Source organism: Cnephaeus nilssonii (genome assembly GCF_951640355.1).
Source record: "Cnephaeus nilssonii genome assembly, chromosome: 3".
NCBI lineage: Eukaryota > Metazoa > Chordata > Mammalia > Chiroptera > Vespertilionidae > Cnephaeus > Cnephaeus nilssonii.
Genome location: NC_137074.1, coordinates 44,466,018 through 44,484,149, shown reverse-complemented (window position 1 = coordinate 44,484,149; position 18,132 = coordinate 44,466,018). Strand labels below are relative to the sequence as shown.

The window sequence follows — 18,132 nt, the reverse complement described above, 5'->3', positions numbered from 1 at the left end:
GGAAACATATCCTTGGGTGAGGATTTAAAAAAGTAAAATCAATAAAAACATTTTTTAAAAATAGAGGGTAGGGAGTGAGGAAAGGAATTTTCTTCAAACGTTTCTGCTCTTAAAACACACTCGGTTTACTCCGCGCTGACGAAGCCAAAGGGAGGCCTAAGTGGGGAATAGAGAGCCTCAGGGTACCGTCTTCTGACTCCACCCTCCCCAGTCGCCGTCCTGGGGAGAAGCAGGTAGAAAGCAGAATTGTGCCCTCTCGGAAATGCCAGCGAGACGCTCCGTTGACATTAAGTTCACAGTGACATGCAGGTTCCAACCCCCAAAATGGTGTGGGCCTCTGGAGACCTTGGGTGGGTCGCGGGATTCCCGAGGCCCGCACCCCCGCTCCAGCCGCCGGTGGTTGGCGAGCAGCGGCCAACGCCTCCCCCCCCCCCCCGGCGCGCAGAGCAGGCGGGCTCCGGCGCCAGGTCTCCTCCGGTCGGTCGCGGTCGGAGACCCGAGGCCTCCGTCCCCAGTGGGAGGAGTGCGCGGGGACAGGGTGGGACTGTATTTCCACCTCTTCAGTCACTCGCGTCCCAATCTACGCATCCCTAAGCCTGTGTCCCCTCAGAAGGAAACGGCTCCTTTAACCTGGGGCGGGAGCGTCGCGGACCGGAAGTGACGGTCCCTGCGAATTCCCGCCCTGCCCTGCGCGCGCCCCTCCGTGGCGGGAACGGAGGCGGCTGTGCCGACCGTGGCAGATCAGTCGCCGTGTCAGGCCGCTCGGGGCTCCCCGAAGCCTCATATTTTCAGATTGGGGAACGGAGCTAAGACTGCGACACCGCCTCGCCCTTTCACCGTCCGGGAACCCCAGGAACGAGCCGGCAGCGTCCTCGCTCCGGAGTCGGGCGGCTGGAAGGCCCAGGCGGTGCCCGGGAACCCGCGCGGAGAGCGGGGGATAACAGGTGACCAGCTGAAGAGATGGCGAAGGCTGCCTTCTCCTCCCTCCACTCCTGCGCCTGTGATGCCCCGGGGCGGCCTTCCACCCACGGAGTAGCGCGCACGGGGCTGGACCGCGATCCGGCCTGGCTACCTCCCACCCCTTCGGGACCTGGAGGCACAGGACAGCATCTCTCAGGGTCCTGCTCTGGGATGTATTGCTATTTAAGCAGCCTGTGGCAGGGGTGGAGGAATTCAACACATTAAAAGCCTTAGCTGTTCACAGATATTTACATTGTATTTTGTTTGAGTATATATCCGCATGCCAACCACAGAACTTTGTGTTTGCACAGTTCTTTGCTTTAACTCCGATATGGAATAGGCCTTAGCTCCCTTTACAGGAGGGGAACCCGTGTCTCAAATGGTAATTCAGTCATCAAATACTATGGAGCATGGGTCATGTACCAGTCAGTGCACTAGGCCTTGGGGATATAGCAGTGAAAAATAGAGAATTGCCACTAACGCGGGGAATTTTCAGGCAAGCTAATGGTGCCTTTCTATCCCTAAAAAACGTACTTCTGTTTACTTGAATGTTAATAGTGGTTATCTTCAGGGTGAGATATTGTATGAGTTTTTTAAACTCTGGCTTTTCTGCAATGTTTTGCTGTCCTCAAATGAGCAAAAACAGCTACTTCCATTTTAACAACAGACTCCGGGATGGTAGGACTTTCCCCAGAAAAAAAAAAGCCTCTGAGTCCTAGCAGGTTTGACTCAGTGGATAGAGCGTTGGCCTGTGGACTGAAGGGTCCCGGGTTCGATTCCAGTCAAGGGCACATGCCCTGGTTGCAGGCTCGATCCCCAGTGGGGGCGGGTGTGCTGGAAGCAGCCAATCAATGATTCTCTTTCATCATTGATGTTTCTATCTCTCTCCCTCTCCCTTCCTCTATGAAATGAATGTTTAAAAAAATCTGAAGCCAGTAAAACAGACCCTTGAGTGGAACTCTAACTTCTCCCTCCCCCCCCCCCCCCCCCCCCCCCCCCCCGCAAAGTGGAGGTTCTCATTTGTGGTCCCAGCACTCCTAATTGCTGAACCCATTTCCAGAGTCTGAATTAGAACTAGGCCCATGATCGAAAGGGAAGAGGCTATAGAGGTCCATGTACAGTTTGGCCATTAATGATATCATCTTTATCAAAAAGTTTGGAACTCAAATTTTTCTCACATAAGATTTGTCTTTATTCTGTAACTTCCTCACTGTAAATATATTCTGATTTCCCTAAGCACTTTCTCCTCTTTTATGTCCCTGCAGCCTTCAGCACAATGCATTCAGAGGGCGCTAGTTCATGGGGTGATGTTCTTTATTAAATAAGTAATTATTGAATATCTTTGCACAAGGTTAAGTGCACTTTCAAGTGGTACTTCTTCATAATGGTTTCAAAAGAGCTTTTCTTTTTCTGTCTTGCACCTGGTCAGGGTGAAGTAACCATGCAGGCATTTTTAAAAGGCACATCTATCAGTACTAAACCACCATTGACCAAGGATCGAGGAGTAGCTGCCACTGCCGGAAGTAGTGGAGAGAACAAGAAAGCCAAACCTGTTCCATGGGTGGAAAAATAGTAAGAACTCTTGTGTTTTTGTTGAAATTGTTAATAAATTACATCTCTAACCAGTTATAATCCCCCCCTCCCTTTTTTCTCTTTCTTAATGTGGGATGATTTGCTTGGTTTAGATGTTGTCCTTAAAAATCACCCAAGGATGTAAGTCATAGAACCTTGGTACTGAAAGGTACCTTAGAATGATCTAATTTAATTCCCTTATTTCTGAACTAAGGTCTTCTGTATAACTCAGGTCTATGGTTTTAGGGGCCAGGTTACAGCATTGAAGAAAACATAATTTTTTTTATAAGCCGACTTTTGATCAGGAGTTCTACTAAGTCCAAGTAATCTGTTCCCCTTTCATTACTGATAGGTGGAAATTGTTGAGTGTTTGTTTTTTATACATTTTTGGCAAAAACCACACTTGAAGTCCCACTTAAATTTCAATCAGCTAAGTAGTAGTATAACAAATAGTAGTTGTAACTCCAAGTGTAGCCTCAGTTATTACCAAGGGTTTGCAGATTACTTATAGGCCAAAAAGGCCTTCATGTTTTATTTGGCACTGACAATTCTTTTAAAAATGCAAGTTTCACATAAAAATCTAGATTTTTTTTTTAATTAAAAAATATATTATGCAAGGGGAGAAAGAAATCTAGATTTTCAGCTCCTCGGGAGATTAGGCAGCCACTAGATGCAAATTCTCACCTGACAACAGTTAGATGGACTTGGATACTGCTTCTCATTTTGGAAAGGTTATGTGTTCCTCAATTAATCATAGTCCCTATTTTCTCTTGCCTTATACTCTGCTTTCTTCACTCTTGTTGTCTACCTGGCCTCTGCAAGTATTTGAATAAAAAACTGGTTTATAACATACACTGTTTTTTTTCTAGAAAACATTATCTAACATGAAATTCCTGCCTGGCACTGACCCGAGTACTTAGAAAAATATGACTTAGAAAGTTTCTGATTAGTAAACTAAGCACAAAGCCTAATCTTAGGGTTGGAAGTATAACTGTTCGAGCTCTTAAAATCACTAGTTAATGATTTAAGAAGGAAATTATATGTTATACTTCATATTGATTAAACTTACTTTGTTAGCCCTTAGTGAAGTGAATAGATATGCATTTTTTGTGTGCAGTTGAGTAGTAGAAAAAAATATTAACCAATTAACAATGTAATAACTATATGTAACTATATTAACCAAAATAGTTGCCTATCATGAGGTTACTAAATAGTTCTCTCTTTTCACCTGAAATGCATGATCTTGTCAAAATATAATACTTTCGGCCCTGGCTCAGTTGGCTGGAGCATTATCCTAAGTGCCAAAAGGTTATAGGTTTGATTCCCATTCAGGGCACATACCTAGGTTGTGGGTTCAGTCTCTGGTCGGAATGCATATAGGAGGCAACCAATGTTTCTCTCTCACATTGATGTTTCCCTCTCTCTCTTTCTTTCCTCTTCTCCCCCTCTCTCTCTCCTTCCCTCCCTTCCTATTTCTAGAAAAATCAATAAAAAGCATATCCTTGGGTGAGGATAAATATATATATATCATATTACTTTCTAAGCAAGTGTTCACTTTAAATTTTTAAGCACTTGGCATTTGTGGTGTAATAAAATCCTTTTACTTAATTTTTGTAAGCATAACATGTAAATTATGTGTCTGAACAGTGAAAAATTACTTCAGTCCTTTAGTATGTATTTGTTTAAGGCACAAATGGGGTTTCTACCTACTTCCAATTATGAAAGTTTCTCATTACCAATATGAGAATTATCATCAGTATTTTAGCAAAAAGAACACTTGAAAACTTCTCTGTGGCTACTATAATATACAAAATAACCTTTGTTTTTTTTTTACAGTCGTCCAAAATGTGTGGATGAAGTTGCTTTCCAGGAAGAAGTGGTTGCAGTGCTGAAAAAGTCTTTAGAAGGAGCTGATGTGAGTAGCAGATGATGTTTAATGTCATTGGGAGATTCACCCTCTTCCTTTATAACCCCCAACCCCTTTAAATACTATGATATGTATACAGTGGGCCCATGATGACTATTTGTACAATGGATGATTAGTTCAACAAGTATTTATTGAGCATCTCCAATTCTATCCTATGGCACTGTTATATAGTACTCAAGTATAGACCATTGAGCAAGACAGACTGGGTCTCTTTGCTCATGAACTTTTATTTTGGTGGGGAACAACAGAGTAAATATAGAAGCCAAATAAGTAAGAGAATTCTAGATAACGATATGTGCTGTAAAGAAGAGTCAAGAGATTCTTTTGAAGTATTTCTCTGGTAGTTATAAAATTGTCACAGGGCAATTTTGTACAGCATAAGGCATATAGTCAGTAATTTTGTATGGTGCCTGATGGGTACTAAACTTATGGGGGAGGGGTCACTTCTTAAATTATATAAATGTCTAACCATGATGCTGTACACCTGAAACTAATATAAAATAATGTTGAACGTTAACTATAACTGAAAAAGAAAAAGAAAGTATAATTTTTCACCTAATTTTAAGATTCGGTTTGAACTACAATACAAAAAAATTGAGCATTTAATTCTGCTTATAGCATTGTGTCTCCTACTGTGATGCGTGGGATAAAATGTCCTTGAGTGACTTGTATTTTAGATCAGCGATCGCCAACCGGTGGTCCGTGGACCACTGGTGGTCCGTGAGGTCAAAAAGGTTGGTTACCGCTGCTTTAGATTATTCAGAGACAAACTAAACCCATATAAAGAATTAGCAGTTTAGGGACATACATAATACTTTCAATAATAAATATTTAATTTTTAAAAATTAGCAGTTTAAAATTTCATATGATAAAGTGCTTTAAGAACTCAGTGAAGGAAGAGAAAAAGTTACGGATGAAAGTGGTATTTAGTTTTCGTTTTATTCCCAAGTTTGGCTTTCTTCCTCTTAACCTGGCTGCTTTGAAGTAGAGGTTCTTTTGGTTTTTGCTTCCATTGTTTTCTTCCTGGAATTACAGTACAACAGTGCATATTTTGAAAGAAGTTATATTTATAAAACTATTCAAAATATTTTTCTTGCCATAGCCAGTGTTGTTCAGAGGTTAGAGCAGCAGCCAACACACTGAAGGGTCGTGGATTTGATTCTTGGTCAAGGGCAGGTACCTGGGTTACAGGTTTGATCCCGGCCCCAGTCAGGGAGCAGCGTGTGGGAGGCAAGTGATCAATATGTCTCTCTCACATTAATGTTTCTCTCTGTCTCCCCTCACCCCCCCTCCCACCCCCATCCCTTCCACTCTCTCTAAAAATCAATGGAAAAAATATCCTTGGGTGAGGATTAACAACAATAATAAAAATACATAAAATATTTTTCTTTACCAGGATTTGTTTTGATATGATCCAAATATTTACCTTTTAATTATATAATAGTATACAACTATAACTGCTTAGTAATATTTACACAGATTTTAGGACAAAGTATATTTTAATTGCTAGTAAGCAAATCTAGTGGGATTATGGTTCAGTTCTTGATTTTATACTATCTAATTTATGAGGCTGAATTAAGAACTTTAACCACTTGTGTTTCTTTTCAGACTAAATTTGGTAAAACTTAAAGATGAAGTAATTTTTTTTTTAAATTCTAAAGAATATAGGAAAAGAATTAATTCCTTCATTTACTTTAAAAGGTTTTAAGGTAGAATTAGGAGTTGATTTTTTTGTTGTTGTTTTTTTCAGAAATCAATTTTAAGAACTGATTTGAAATAGAATTCTTTTTTCCTCCCAGGTTTATTGAGATATAATTGACATACATCACTGTATAAATTTAAGGTGTACAGCATAATGATTTGACTTACATATATTGTGAAATGATCATTGCAATAAGTTTGGGTAACATCCATCATCTTATGTAGATACAGAAAAAATAATAATTTTCTCCTTGTGATGAGAACTCTTAGGAACTACTCTCTTAACAACTTTCATATATATCATACAGCAATGATCATGTTGTTCATTACTTATTTTATAACTGGAAGTTTGTTAACTTTTGACTGCCTTCCTCCAGTTTCCCCTCCCCCAATCCTCGGCCTCTCTTTTTATTAGTATTTTTTATTCCACATATGAAATCATACAGTATTTGTCTTTCTTTGACTTATTTCATTTAGCATGATGCCCTCACGGTCCCATCTATGTTGTTACAAATGGCAGGATTTCCTAGTATTTTATGGCTGAATAAAATTCCATTGTGTGTGTATGTTAATTAAATTTATTGAGGTAACATTGATTAATAATATGCTATAAATTCCAGGTGTACACCCTTCAATGTTTGTACTGTATTGCATGCCTACCACCCAATCTAGTTTCCTTCCATTATCATATATTTGACCCTTTTGATCCAATTTGTCATTTCCCTGACACTGGTAACTACCATTCTATTGTCTGTATCTGTGAGTTTGTTTTGTTAGTTTGTTACTTTTTGTTTTATACTCCACATGAGTGAAATCATACTGTTTTTGTCCTTTTCCATCTGGCTTATTTCACTTATACTCTCAAGATTCATCCATGTTGTCGCAAGTGGCAATATATTTTTTTTTTATGGCTGAAGTATTCCATTCTACATATATACCACATCTTTATCCACTGTCCATTGATGGGCATGTAGGTTGTTTTCATGTCTTGGCTATCCTATATAATAAAAGGCTAATATTGCAAATCGACCAAATGGTGGAACTACTGGTTGCTGTGATGCGCACTGACCACCAGGGGGCAGACATTCAATGCATGAGCTGCCTCCTGATGGTCAGTGCGCTCCCACAGGGGGAACACCACTCAGCCAGAAGCCTGGCTCATGGCTGACAAGTGCAGCGGCAGTGGTTGGAGCCTCTCCCACTGCTGTGGCAATGCTAGGGACCCCTCAGGGGATGTTCGACTGCCATCTTAGGCCCACTCCCCGCCGGCAGTTGGACATCCCCCAAGGGGTCTCAGACTGCGAGAGGGCGGGGGCTGGAGTGAGGGACCCCTACCCCCCACCCCCAGTGTACAAATGTTGTGCACTGGGCCTCTAGTTGTAAATAATGCTGCAATTAATATAGGATACATGTATCTTTACAAATTAGTATTTTCATATTTTGGGGGTAAATACCCAGAAGATTTACTGGATCATATGGTAGCTCTATTCTTAGTTTTTTAAGTAACCTCCATACTGTTTTCTGTAATGGCTGCCCTAATTCACATTTCTATCAGTAGTGTACGAGGGTTCCCTTTTCTCCCAATTCTCCCCAACACATGTTATTTCTTGTCTTTTTGATAATAGCCATCCTGACAGGTGTAAGGTGATAATCTCATTGTGTTTTGATTTGTATTTCTCTTATAACTTAGTGATCCACATACAGTTCTTAAATATGTATATATATGAAGCATTATAAATATTGAAGTATGCATGCATCAAAATAATAGTTATAACCTTAAAAATAAAGGAGCCTAGGGTTTTTTTGTTTTTTTAAATTTTGTTTTGTAGTGAATCTCATAGTTTGTATCTTAAGATATTTGTTACCAATGTAATAGTAATAGTCTTCTAATTGATATATTTATATGTTGATTTACTTACTTGGCATATATTGAGTACTGCACGAGATGCTGAGCATACAGATGTGAAAAGAACAAATATGGTCTTGACCTTTGACCTTCTTAAGCTTACAATCTAGTAAGATAGATGGGTATTTTACAATTAAACCCAACAGTTAAATAATAAATAAATGCTAGTAGTAATTGCATCCAGTGCAACAAAAACTGAGTGATTAATGGAGGAGACCCACTTTAGATTGGGTGGTCAGGGAAGGCTTCTGACTTGTAATGCTGTAGGAGTTGGCCAAACAGAATAAAGGAGTCAGACCCTACCTTGTGGGGGACAGCATATGTGCAGGCCATAAAGTGCTTAGTTATTGGAAGTCATTGTAAATTGGAGCCTAGAAGGTAGGAGAAGTGGTGAGCAGATCATGATGTCCTTAAAGGTTATGGTAAACCAGTTGATTGGTTTGTCTGCTTCTGTTTTCCTACATGCGAGTATGAAGCCAGTGAATAATTTTAAGTAACAAGCAGAGCAACATGGATTTGTGTGAAGAATGAATGGATGGAAAAGGGTGAAGGTTGGGGGTTAGGCAAGAGTAGAAGCAAATAGCCCTAACCAGTTTGGCTCAGTGGATAGAGCGTCAGCCTGCGGACTCAAGGGTCCCAGGTTCGATTCCGGTCAAGGGCATGTACCTTGGTTGTGGGCACATCCCCAGTAGGGAGTGTGCAAGAGGCAGCTGATCGATGTTTCTCTCTCATCGATGTTTCTAACTCTCTATTCCTCTCCCTTCCTCTCTGTAAAAAATCAATAAAATACAAAAAAAAAAAAAAAAGAAAAAGAGTAGAAGCAAATAAACTACTGCCTAGTTTCCTATGTGCTATTATTATTTCCCTACATGAAAGGACATACTGAAGAATGTACGGTTTGTAAGAGATATTAATCTGTACCACAGATCAATTGCCTGTTTTATAAGGAGCCAAGCTAGCTATACTTAAGGTATAAAAGAAGATAACCAGTTATTTAACCTTATCCTTCTTTCTCTAGTGAATTCTCCCTGATATATGCAGGCATCCTACAGAGTACATGATCATGATGTGGAGTACTGCCTGGCACTTAATAGATGCTTAGTTCTTTTAATGTTTCTGTTTTTGCAACCTCAGCTCATTCAAACCCCTAATGTTTTTTTACTCCTTTTTCCTCAGTATTGGCCAAATCCAATTACTCCTTCGTTCTATTTCCACTTTGAAATAACTGACATCTTTATAAAGTATAAAATCTTGCCTGATACTGAGCAAAGGGGTGGGATAGGGACCTGGCAAAAGCCTGGGATTCTGAAATAAAATGTTTCTAATTTCAGCTTTGAAAATTCCACCTAAGTAAATTAGGAATAGAGCAATCATAAATATGATTCAATTTAAGATATTAGAAAAACATATTGGGAAAGAAGTCATCTATCTTCTCTATATATAAAAGGCTACTATGCTAAGTGTCCCTCCTACCTTCCGACCGGTCACTATGATGCGCACTGACCACCAGGGGGGCAGACACTCAATGCAGGAGCTGCTGAGCTGCAGTGACTTGGCAGCAGCAGTTCTCGGGTGACACACCCCAAAACCAGAGAGGAGAGAGCCCAATTCCTCTAGGGCCAAGCAATTCCACTTTCGGCCATGAGTTATGTTGTTGCTGGGACACTGTTGGCCCCTAATCTGGTTTACTGCACACTTGCCACTTGCGTTTGCATCCCATACCCTGTATAACAGCAGAGTGCCCTCTCACACAACAGAGTGCCCTCTCACACTACAGGGCCCCTCAGGGGATGTTGGAGAGCTGGTTTCGGCCCGATCCCCACACACCAGGCTGAGCGACCCCACATGCCAGAGGGACTCAGCTCACTCCACAGACACCAGGGAGGGACCAAGGGAGATTGGCTCCAGGGCGTGTCAGCCTGTCTCTCCCAGTCCTGCCCCACTGGCCACCTTCTAATTAATTTCCTTTCAATGTGCACGAATCCGTGCACCGGGCCGCTAGTAGTATTATATGGAAAAGCAGGATTTAGAACTGTGAATACTATGATACCAGTTATATTAAGAAACCTGTTTATTAAGATACTAGAGACCCGATGCACAAAATTCATCCAAGGGGCTCAGCCCTTGCAGCCTCAGCTGGCCCTCATAGCCCCGGCTTCCTCCGGCTATTCAGTCTAATTAGCATATTAGCTCCTTATTATATAGGATATGTACCTTCTCTATTGGGGAAATTATTGCAGTGTTCCAGACATTTTCAGTCTTCCTTTATTTGTGCCAGAGTAAAATTTAAAAAAAAATTAATTTCTACAGCTCCCCAATCTCCTGTTTTATGGGCCACCCGGAACTGGAAAAACATCCACTATTTTGGCAGCAGCGAGGGAACTCTTTGGGTAAGTTGAAATATCTTTTTTTTATAAGACTTGACACTGAAAATCTCTGGTACTGCTTTTCTTTCTCTAAAAACTTGACTTTGTTTTTTCTGTGAAATTGGGTTTGTTTTCGTTTCTGAATTTTTTATTAATCCAGTGGGCCATTTCCAGTTCCTCCCCTCCAGTAAATTAGCTTGCCTACATCTTTTGTGACCTTCATTCTGAACCTTATTCAGTGTTTGAATATATTACACACAGGGAGCCCCATGACATATATATATTTTTAATCCTTATCTGAGAATATGATTTCATTGATTTTTAGAGAGAAGGGAGAGAGAGAGAGAGAGAGAGAGAGAGAGAGAGAGAGAGAGAGAGAGAGAGAGAGAAACGGATGAGAGAAACATAGATCACTTGCCTCCCGTATGCTCTCTGACCAGGGATCGAACTTGCAACCTAGGTATTGAACCCACAGCCTTTTGGTGAATGGGATGGTGCTCTTACCAACTGAGATACCCAGCCAGGGCATGATTTTTTACATACACACACACACACACACACACACACACACAAACATATATGTGTGTGTGTGTGTGTGTGTATTGTAACATCCCATATATATTGGATAAGAGCATATCCCAATATATATAATTTCAGAGAGGAAGGGAGAGGGAGAGAAACATCAATAATAAGAGGAAATCATCGATCTGCTGTCTCCTGCACTCCCCCCACTGGGGATTGAGCCCGCAACCTGGGCATGTGCCCTGACCAGAATCAAACCCGGGACCCTTCAGCCCGAAGTCCAACGCTCCATCCACTGAGCCAAACCTGCAAGGGCTTATCACTATTTATTATGATTTTGGGCCCAGAAAACCCAGCCTGTCTCCAGTCACATCGATAATTTCATCACACTCTCTTAATTATTGCATTAACATGTTTCATATGATCAAATCTATTGTGTCCGATGCTACTGACCCACACCACCTCTTGAGTTCCTTCTTGCACTGGCTTTCCTAGGCCCTGCCTCTGGAGTGGCTGGGCCAGATCCTTACCCTCAGGTATCCTGAGTGTAAGCAGAGTGTATGGTCGCCAATACAGTATGATTCTAGGTATAGAAGAAAATCTCTGTGAGCTACCTTCCTAGAGTCCTCTTCTTACATTCTGTCTTGGCTTAGCCAACCATTGTTTAGGAGCCCTCTACTTAGAAAAGATATTAGCCTGGGTCTAATACCCATGCAACATGCTCCAATATAGCAAAGATACCTTTTTGGAAAAATATTTAGGAAAAATAAAACAAATTTAAATCTAGTTTTTTAATTAAAAATATGTTTAAATATGTAGAAAAATTACTAGAAGGAACCTTTCAAAATAGTGCTTTGGGTGTGCCAGTTGCTTTAATTATCTTTTGATTTCTCAGATTTCCCTACAGTGAACTACTTTTAATTTCTTAAAAACTCACTTTAAGCCCTAGCCGGTTTGGCTCATTGGATAGAGTATCAGCCTGCAGACTGAAGGGTCCTGGGTTCGATCCCAGGGCACATGCCTGGGTTGGGGGCTCAGTCCCCAGTGGGGGCATGCAGGAGGCAGCCAATCCATGTTTCTCTCTCATCATTGATGTTTCTATCTCTCTCCCCCTAACTCTCTGATATCAATAAAAATATAATAAATTAAAAAACTCACTTTAAAATAACTATTCATGTTTTAATCTAGTAATTTTCCTTATAGCAAGCTATCCGATGGAAATAATTCAAAATATACTGTATTGCAGCATTATTTAAAATTGCAACATACTTAAAATTATCTAAGCATCTAACAATAGAAGGATGCTAAATAAGTAAATGGTGGTACAATTGTAGGATGAAACGTCACATAGATAGCTATTAAAATGGCATTTCGGGAGCTTCACATAGCTATAAAAATGGTATTTTGATTGGTTGCAAGATGGCAAGATGATTATGATACAATACAAAGTGGAAAATTGATTTAAAATTTTATATATTATGTGATATCATTTACCTATATTTTTTAAAAAGCATGGAAGAAAGCCAAAATGTTAACTGCATGTCTCTGCAAAAGAGAAAATACAGAAGCAATTGTGTACCTTCTATCCATATTGTTTAGTAGGTGGATTTTAAACTACTGCAAGATGTGCAAATGTTAAAATGTGGTTAAACCTCAGTTACTTATATTCTCTATGACATTTCATATTTGCTTCATTTTTAAATAGGCATGAACTTTTTCGATTAAGAGTTCTTGAGTTAAATGCATCTGATGAACGTGGAATACAAGTAGTTAGAGAGAAAGTGAAGAATTTTGCTCAATTAACTGTATCAGGAAGTCGTTCAGAGTAAGTTCTCTTCTCCATACCATGTCATTGTATTTGTTTAAAATACATATTTCTGCCAAATTTACAACTTTTTTCATGTTAGATCATATTTTTATCTAAATTATTTAAAGCCAGAAATAAACTTTCCATTATAATTAGTTTTGTTTAGCTGTCAAGGGTTTTCCACTGATATTTTGTCTAAGAAGTATTTATTAATTAAATGTGATAGGTGGGTGGTGCATGCATAACAAAAATCCTGACTTTTGCTGTTGTGTTATTTTTAAAAAGTCAACTGTTTTAAGCTTCAGTGTATATTTCATAGTAGGGTGACCATATAAGTTTTCATCCAAACTGTGATGCTTTTAGAATGAAAGAGGAGGTATTATTAATAATTAATAGGACTGCCCTAAATTAAACAGGGATGTTTAGCCAACTACTTATACTCAGGTGACAAAGTTTCAAGATTAAATTTTTGGTTCCTGGCATATATTTATTTATTTTTTAATTTATTTATTAAGGTATTACATATGTGTTCTTATCCTCTCATTATCCCTCCTCACTCACCTGGCATATATTTAAATTTATATCAGAGAACACATAAGAATTTATAGGAAGTGAATGACTAATTTTTTATATCTACCTTGAACTGACAATGCATATAGATCATATCTGATTATGCACTTATATCAAGAATATATGAAGAACTCCTACAACTCAATAATAAAAAGACAACCTAATTTTAAAATGGGCAAGGTATGTGAATTGATACTACTCCAAAGAAGATACACAAATGGCTAATAAACACATGAAAACATCATCCACATCATTAGCCATTAGAGAAATGCCATTCAAAACCATGATGAGATGCCACTTTACACTCACTAGGATGGCTATAATAAAAAATACAGAACATAGTAAGTATTGGCAAGGATGTGGAGAAATTGGCATCCTTATACATTGCTGGTTGTAATGTAAAAAGATTCAGCCACTTTGAAAAGTTTGGCTAAAAGTTAAACATAGATTTACCACATGACCCAGTAATTCTCCTAGATATATGCCTACAAGAAATGAAAACATGTCTATTCAAAATATGTACACAGATGTTCATAACAGCTTTATTCATAATGGTCAAAACATGAAAACGACCCAAATACCCATCAACAAATGAATGGACAAATAAAATGCAGTATACCCATTTGCCATGTTATTTAAAAGGAATGAATAGCACTGCAATAGGGATGAACCTTGAAAATATTATGCTAAGTGAAAAAAGTCAATCATAAGAGACAACATGTTAGATTGACATCATATGATTCCATTTATGTGAAACTAGAGGCCCGGTGCACGGATTTGAGCACAGGTGGGGTCCCTCGGCCTGGCCTGCGGGGATCGGGCTGAAACCGGCTCTCTGACATCCCCTGAGGGCTCCTGGATTGCAAGAGCACGGTTCTCGGGTGAGGCACCCAGGAATCGGTCTCCCTCCTCTCTGGTTCCAGGTGCATCACCCGAGAACCACAGCTGCCAAGTCACCGCAGCTCAGCAGCTCCTACATTGAGCGTCTTCCCCCTGGTGATCATTGCAGGTCAAAGCTACCGGTCAGATAGTCACTTAGGCTTTTATATAGATACATGTCCAGAATAGGCAAATTTGGAGACAGAAAGTAGAGATCATGATTGCCTGTGGCTGAGAGAGTTGGGAGAGAAGAGGTGTAACTCCTCTTGGGCATGAGGCTTTTCTTTGGGAGGATGAGTATGTTATATAAAATTAGTTTGTAATGATGATAGGTGAATTATCACTCCTATGTGTTTCTCTGAATCAGTGGGAAGCCATGTCCTCCTTTTAAGATTGTGATTCTGGATGAAGCAGATTCTATGACCTCAGCTGCTCAGGCAGCGTTAAGACGTACCATGGAGAAAGAATCTAAAACCACCCGATTCTGTCTCATCTGTAACTATGTCAGTCGGTATGTATATTGCCTTGAAGATAGATGCTAGGCAGCCTTATTTTGCTAACCCTCAGTTAAGGAGAGAAAAAATTTTTTTCAATGTTTCAAGGCTACATTAATATCTCCATCAAATCTTGATAAAAATGAGTTCTTTGGGGGAAATCCTCCTTTAGACAGACTTGTTTTTTCCAATATTTTACAGAATAATTGAACCTCTGACCTCTAGATGTTCTAAATTCCGCTTCAAACCTCTGTCAGATAAAATTCAACAACAGCGATTACTAGACATTGCTGATAAAGAACATGTCAAAATTAGCAATGAGGTAAGTACTAATTATTAGTTCTTATAATTACTAATTACATTGATGAATACATATGAAGAGGCCCTGAAAGGAGTCATGTGTGTTGCTTCAATTTCTGATGCCAATTCTTCAGGCAAAGTTAAGCTAAATGAACAACAATTGGAATGTCTAGGAATTACAGATTTAGTCTTTCTGTTACTATTAGCAGTTTATTATCTACTAGAGGCCCGGTGTATGAAATTCGTGCGGGGGCGGGGGGGCGGGGTGTCCCTCAGCCCAGCCTGCACCCTCTCCAATCTGGGATCCCTCTCACAATCCAGGCCTGCTGGCTCCCAACCACTCACCTGCCTGCCTGCCTGATTGCCCCTAACCACTTCTGCCTGCCAGCCTGATCACCCCGTAACCACTCCCCTGCCAGCCTGATCGACGCCTAACTGCTCCCCTGCTGGCCCAATTGCCCCTAACTGTCCTCCCCTGCAGGCCTGGTCGCCCCACTGCCCTCCCCTGCTGGCCTGGTAACCCCTAACTGCCCTCCCTTGCCAGCCTGGTCGCCCCACTGCCCTCCCCTGCTGGCCTGGTAACCCCTAACTGCCCTCCCTTGCCAGCCTGGTCGCCCCCAACTGCCCTCCCTTGCAGGCCTGGTCCCTCCCAAGTGCCCTCCTCTGCTGGCCTGATCGCCCACAACTGCTCTCCCCTGCCAGCCATCTTGTGTCCACATGGGGGCGGCCATCTTTGTGTTGGAGTGATGGTCAATTTGCATATTGCTTTTATTAGGATCAGTATATTAGAGACCCCAAACTGGGGCAGATTTCATACATATAATGTAAATTCTGTAGCAACAAATCTCTATAATGACAAGATTTTAGTCTCCTAGTTAATAACTCCACTTCAAAAACTTATTTGGTATGAAATTCTGGTACAGTGATAGAATATATAGGCCTTTTATTCATTATAACAGAATTTAACCATAATTTGAATTTTCTTTATGTAATCAAGAAAGTAGGATGTGAAGTATGGAACATCTCTGCAACTTTCTTTCAAAGGCTAGAGATCTCTATCCTTCCATTGGACTGAGGCTGTCTCCATGAATTCTGCCACTATAAGACTAATAATATTCCCTCAAAAATGGAAATAAATTTCATTTCTCCTCAGTAACTCTTGGCTAAAATATAGTGCTTTTCACTTTATTAAGATCAAAAAACCTTAATTGGTCATCATAGGTAAAAACACACCAAAAAAAAACCTTTTTTTTCTTTTCAGGGACTGTCTTGTCTTGTTAAAGTATCAGAAGGAGACTTAAGAAAAGCCATTACATTTCTTCAAAGTGCTACTAGATTAACAGGTGGGAAGGAGGTCACAGATAAAGTGATCACAGACATTGCTGGGGTAAGAGTATTAGTTATTCTGAAATTCTTTTAGGCGGCTTTTAGAAAAATTTCACCCAAGTATATATAGAATGCTTTGTATGTACTTAATCCACTCAGGCTGCTGTAACAAAATTCCAGAATGAGTGGCTTACCAACTACAGAAATTCATTTAATAGCTCTGGAGTCTGGGAAGTCCAAGGTCAAGGTGCCCATATTCAGTGTGGTGAGGACCCACTTTCTAGTTCTTGGACTCCAAATTCATAGATGGCCTGCATCTTCCTATGGCAGAAGGGAGCTCTCTGGACCCTTTTATAAGGACTAATCCCAATTATGAGGGCTCCACCCTCATGACCCCATCGCTTTCCAAAGGCCTACCTCCAAATACTTCAGGGATTTTTTTTAACATGAATTAGGGAGGGGGTTACATTTAGTCTATAGCATGTGCCAAGTACTGTGCTAGGAACAATACTAATTTAAGTGAATAACCTGGGAGTATCAGAATGCTTCAGGGATCTTGATTGAAACTAGTACAGATGTCCCATACCTCCAGCATCCCCCCTCTGATGTCTTTTCTTATAAATGTAGTCTATTTTGACAAAGGTTCATATAACAAGGCACATGCATTTTCAACTTTAAGAGAAATCTTTTGTTAAAAAAAATAGAGGGCCACACCGGTCTTCAAATACTCCTTTCAGGCTTTATTGCATTTTCATACCATAATTAAACAGCATTAGTCCCTTTTTTCTGGGTATTAGGGATTATTTAAACCAATCTCTTCAGAGGCGTCTTTAGAGAAAAGGCACTTGCCACTAGGATATCGGCCACTACTAAAGCCAGTAAGTCCAAACTTGAGAATGTTTTCAAAGGATTTTAAAAGATAATGTTCCACCCTAATTTCATTGTAGTGACTGTACTAATGTATTGGCATAGCCACCTTGAGAGCGTTTTTTAAATTTCAGGTCAAGTATCTTTTTCTGTATTACCTCTCAGGAACTCAGAATTGAGTATAAGGCTTGGAGAAGACCCTTTTCCAGTTCTTTGCCTTCTCAAGTCTGGATTGACTGTTGTCAGCTTAATGTCGTTTGTTAGGTGAACCAACCAAGCATGGAACGGAAGAGAGGGTACAGGCTTGGCAGAGTAATGTCCAAACCACCTTCCTACATCTTTTTAGGTAATACCAGTCGAGACAGTTGATGGAATATTTGCTGCATGTCAGAGTGGCTCTTTTGACAAGCTAGAAGCTGTGGTAAAGGTAAAAGTTTAAGTTACTTTACTAACTTTGGGGAAGAGAAAATTAAATGTTGACAACATGTAACTTTTTTGTTACAGGACTTAATAGATGAAGGTCATGCAGCAACTCAGCTTGTGAATCAACTTCATGATGTAGTTGTAGAAAATGATGCTCTTTCTGATAAACAAAAGTCCATCATTACAGAAAAACTTGCTGTAAGTAGGCACCTTTGCACATTTCAGCAAAATACTTATATACCTAAAAGGGACAATTATCTAACCTTTTATTTTTCTTGCAGGATGTAGACAAGTGCTTAGCAGATGGTGCTGATGAACATCTGCAGTTGATTAGCCTCTGTGCTACTGTGATGCAACAGTTAACCCAGAATTGTTAAAACCATATTCAATTCATACCATTTTACAATAAAATAATGAAAGCACCTTTAAAGTGAATATACAATTTATTTAACATTCAAACTTCATTAAGACATGTGCAATATGGCAATTTTACTGGGGGTTTAACCCTACCT

At 40.0% G+C, this 18,132-nt stretch overlaps 1 protein-coding gene across 1 annotated transcript; it reads left to right on the top strand.

The window, feature by feature from the left end:
- The first annotated feature begins 696 nt into the window (after positions 1–696).
- On the top strand, positions 697–18,050 carry RFC4 (replication factor C subunit 4). Its single transcript, XM_079766936.1, has 11 exons — positions 697–944; positions 2,390–2,532; positions 4,369–4,447; positions 10,377–10,456; positions 12,660–12,779; positions 14,578–14,721; positions 14,906–15,026; positions 16,266–16,391; positions 17,544–17,624; positions 17,702–17,818; positions 17,902–18,050. Exons 2-11 carry the CDS (start codon positions 2,402–2,404, stop codon positions 17,995–17,997), a joined length of 1,095 nt encoding a protein of 364 aa, XP_079623062.1. The 5' UTR covers positions 697–944; positions 2,390–2,401; the 3' UTR covers positions 17,998–18,050.
- Positions 18,051–18,132: the final 82 nt, after the last annotated feature.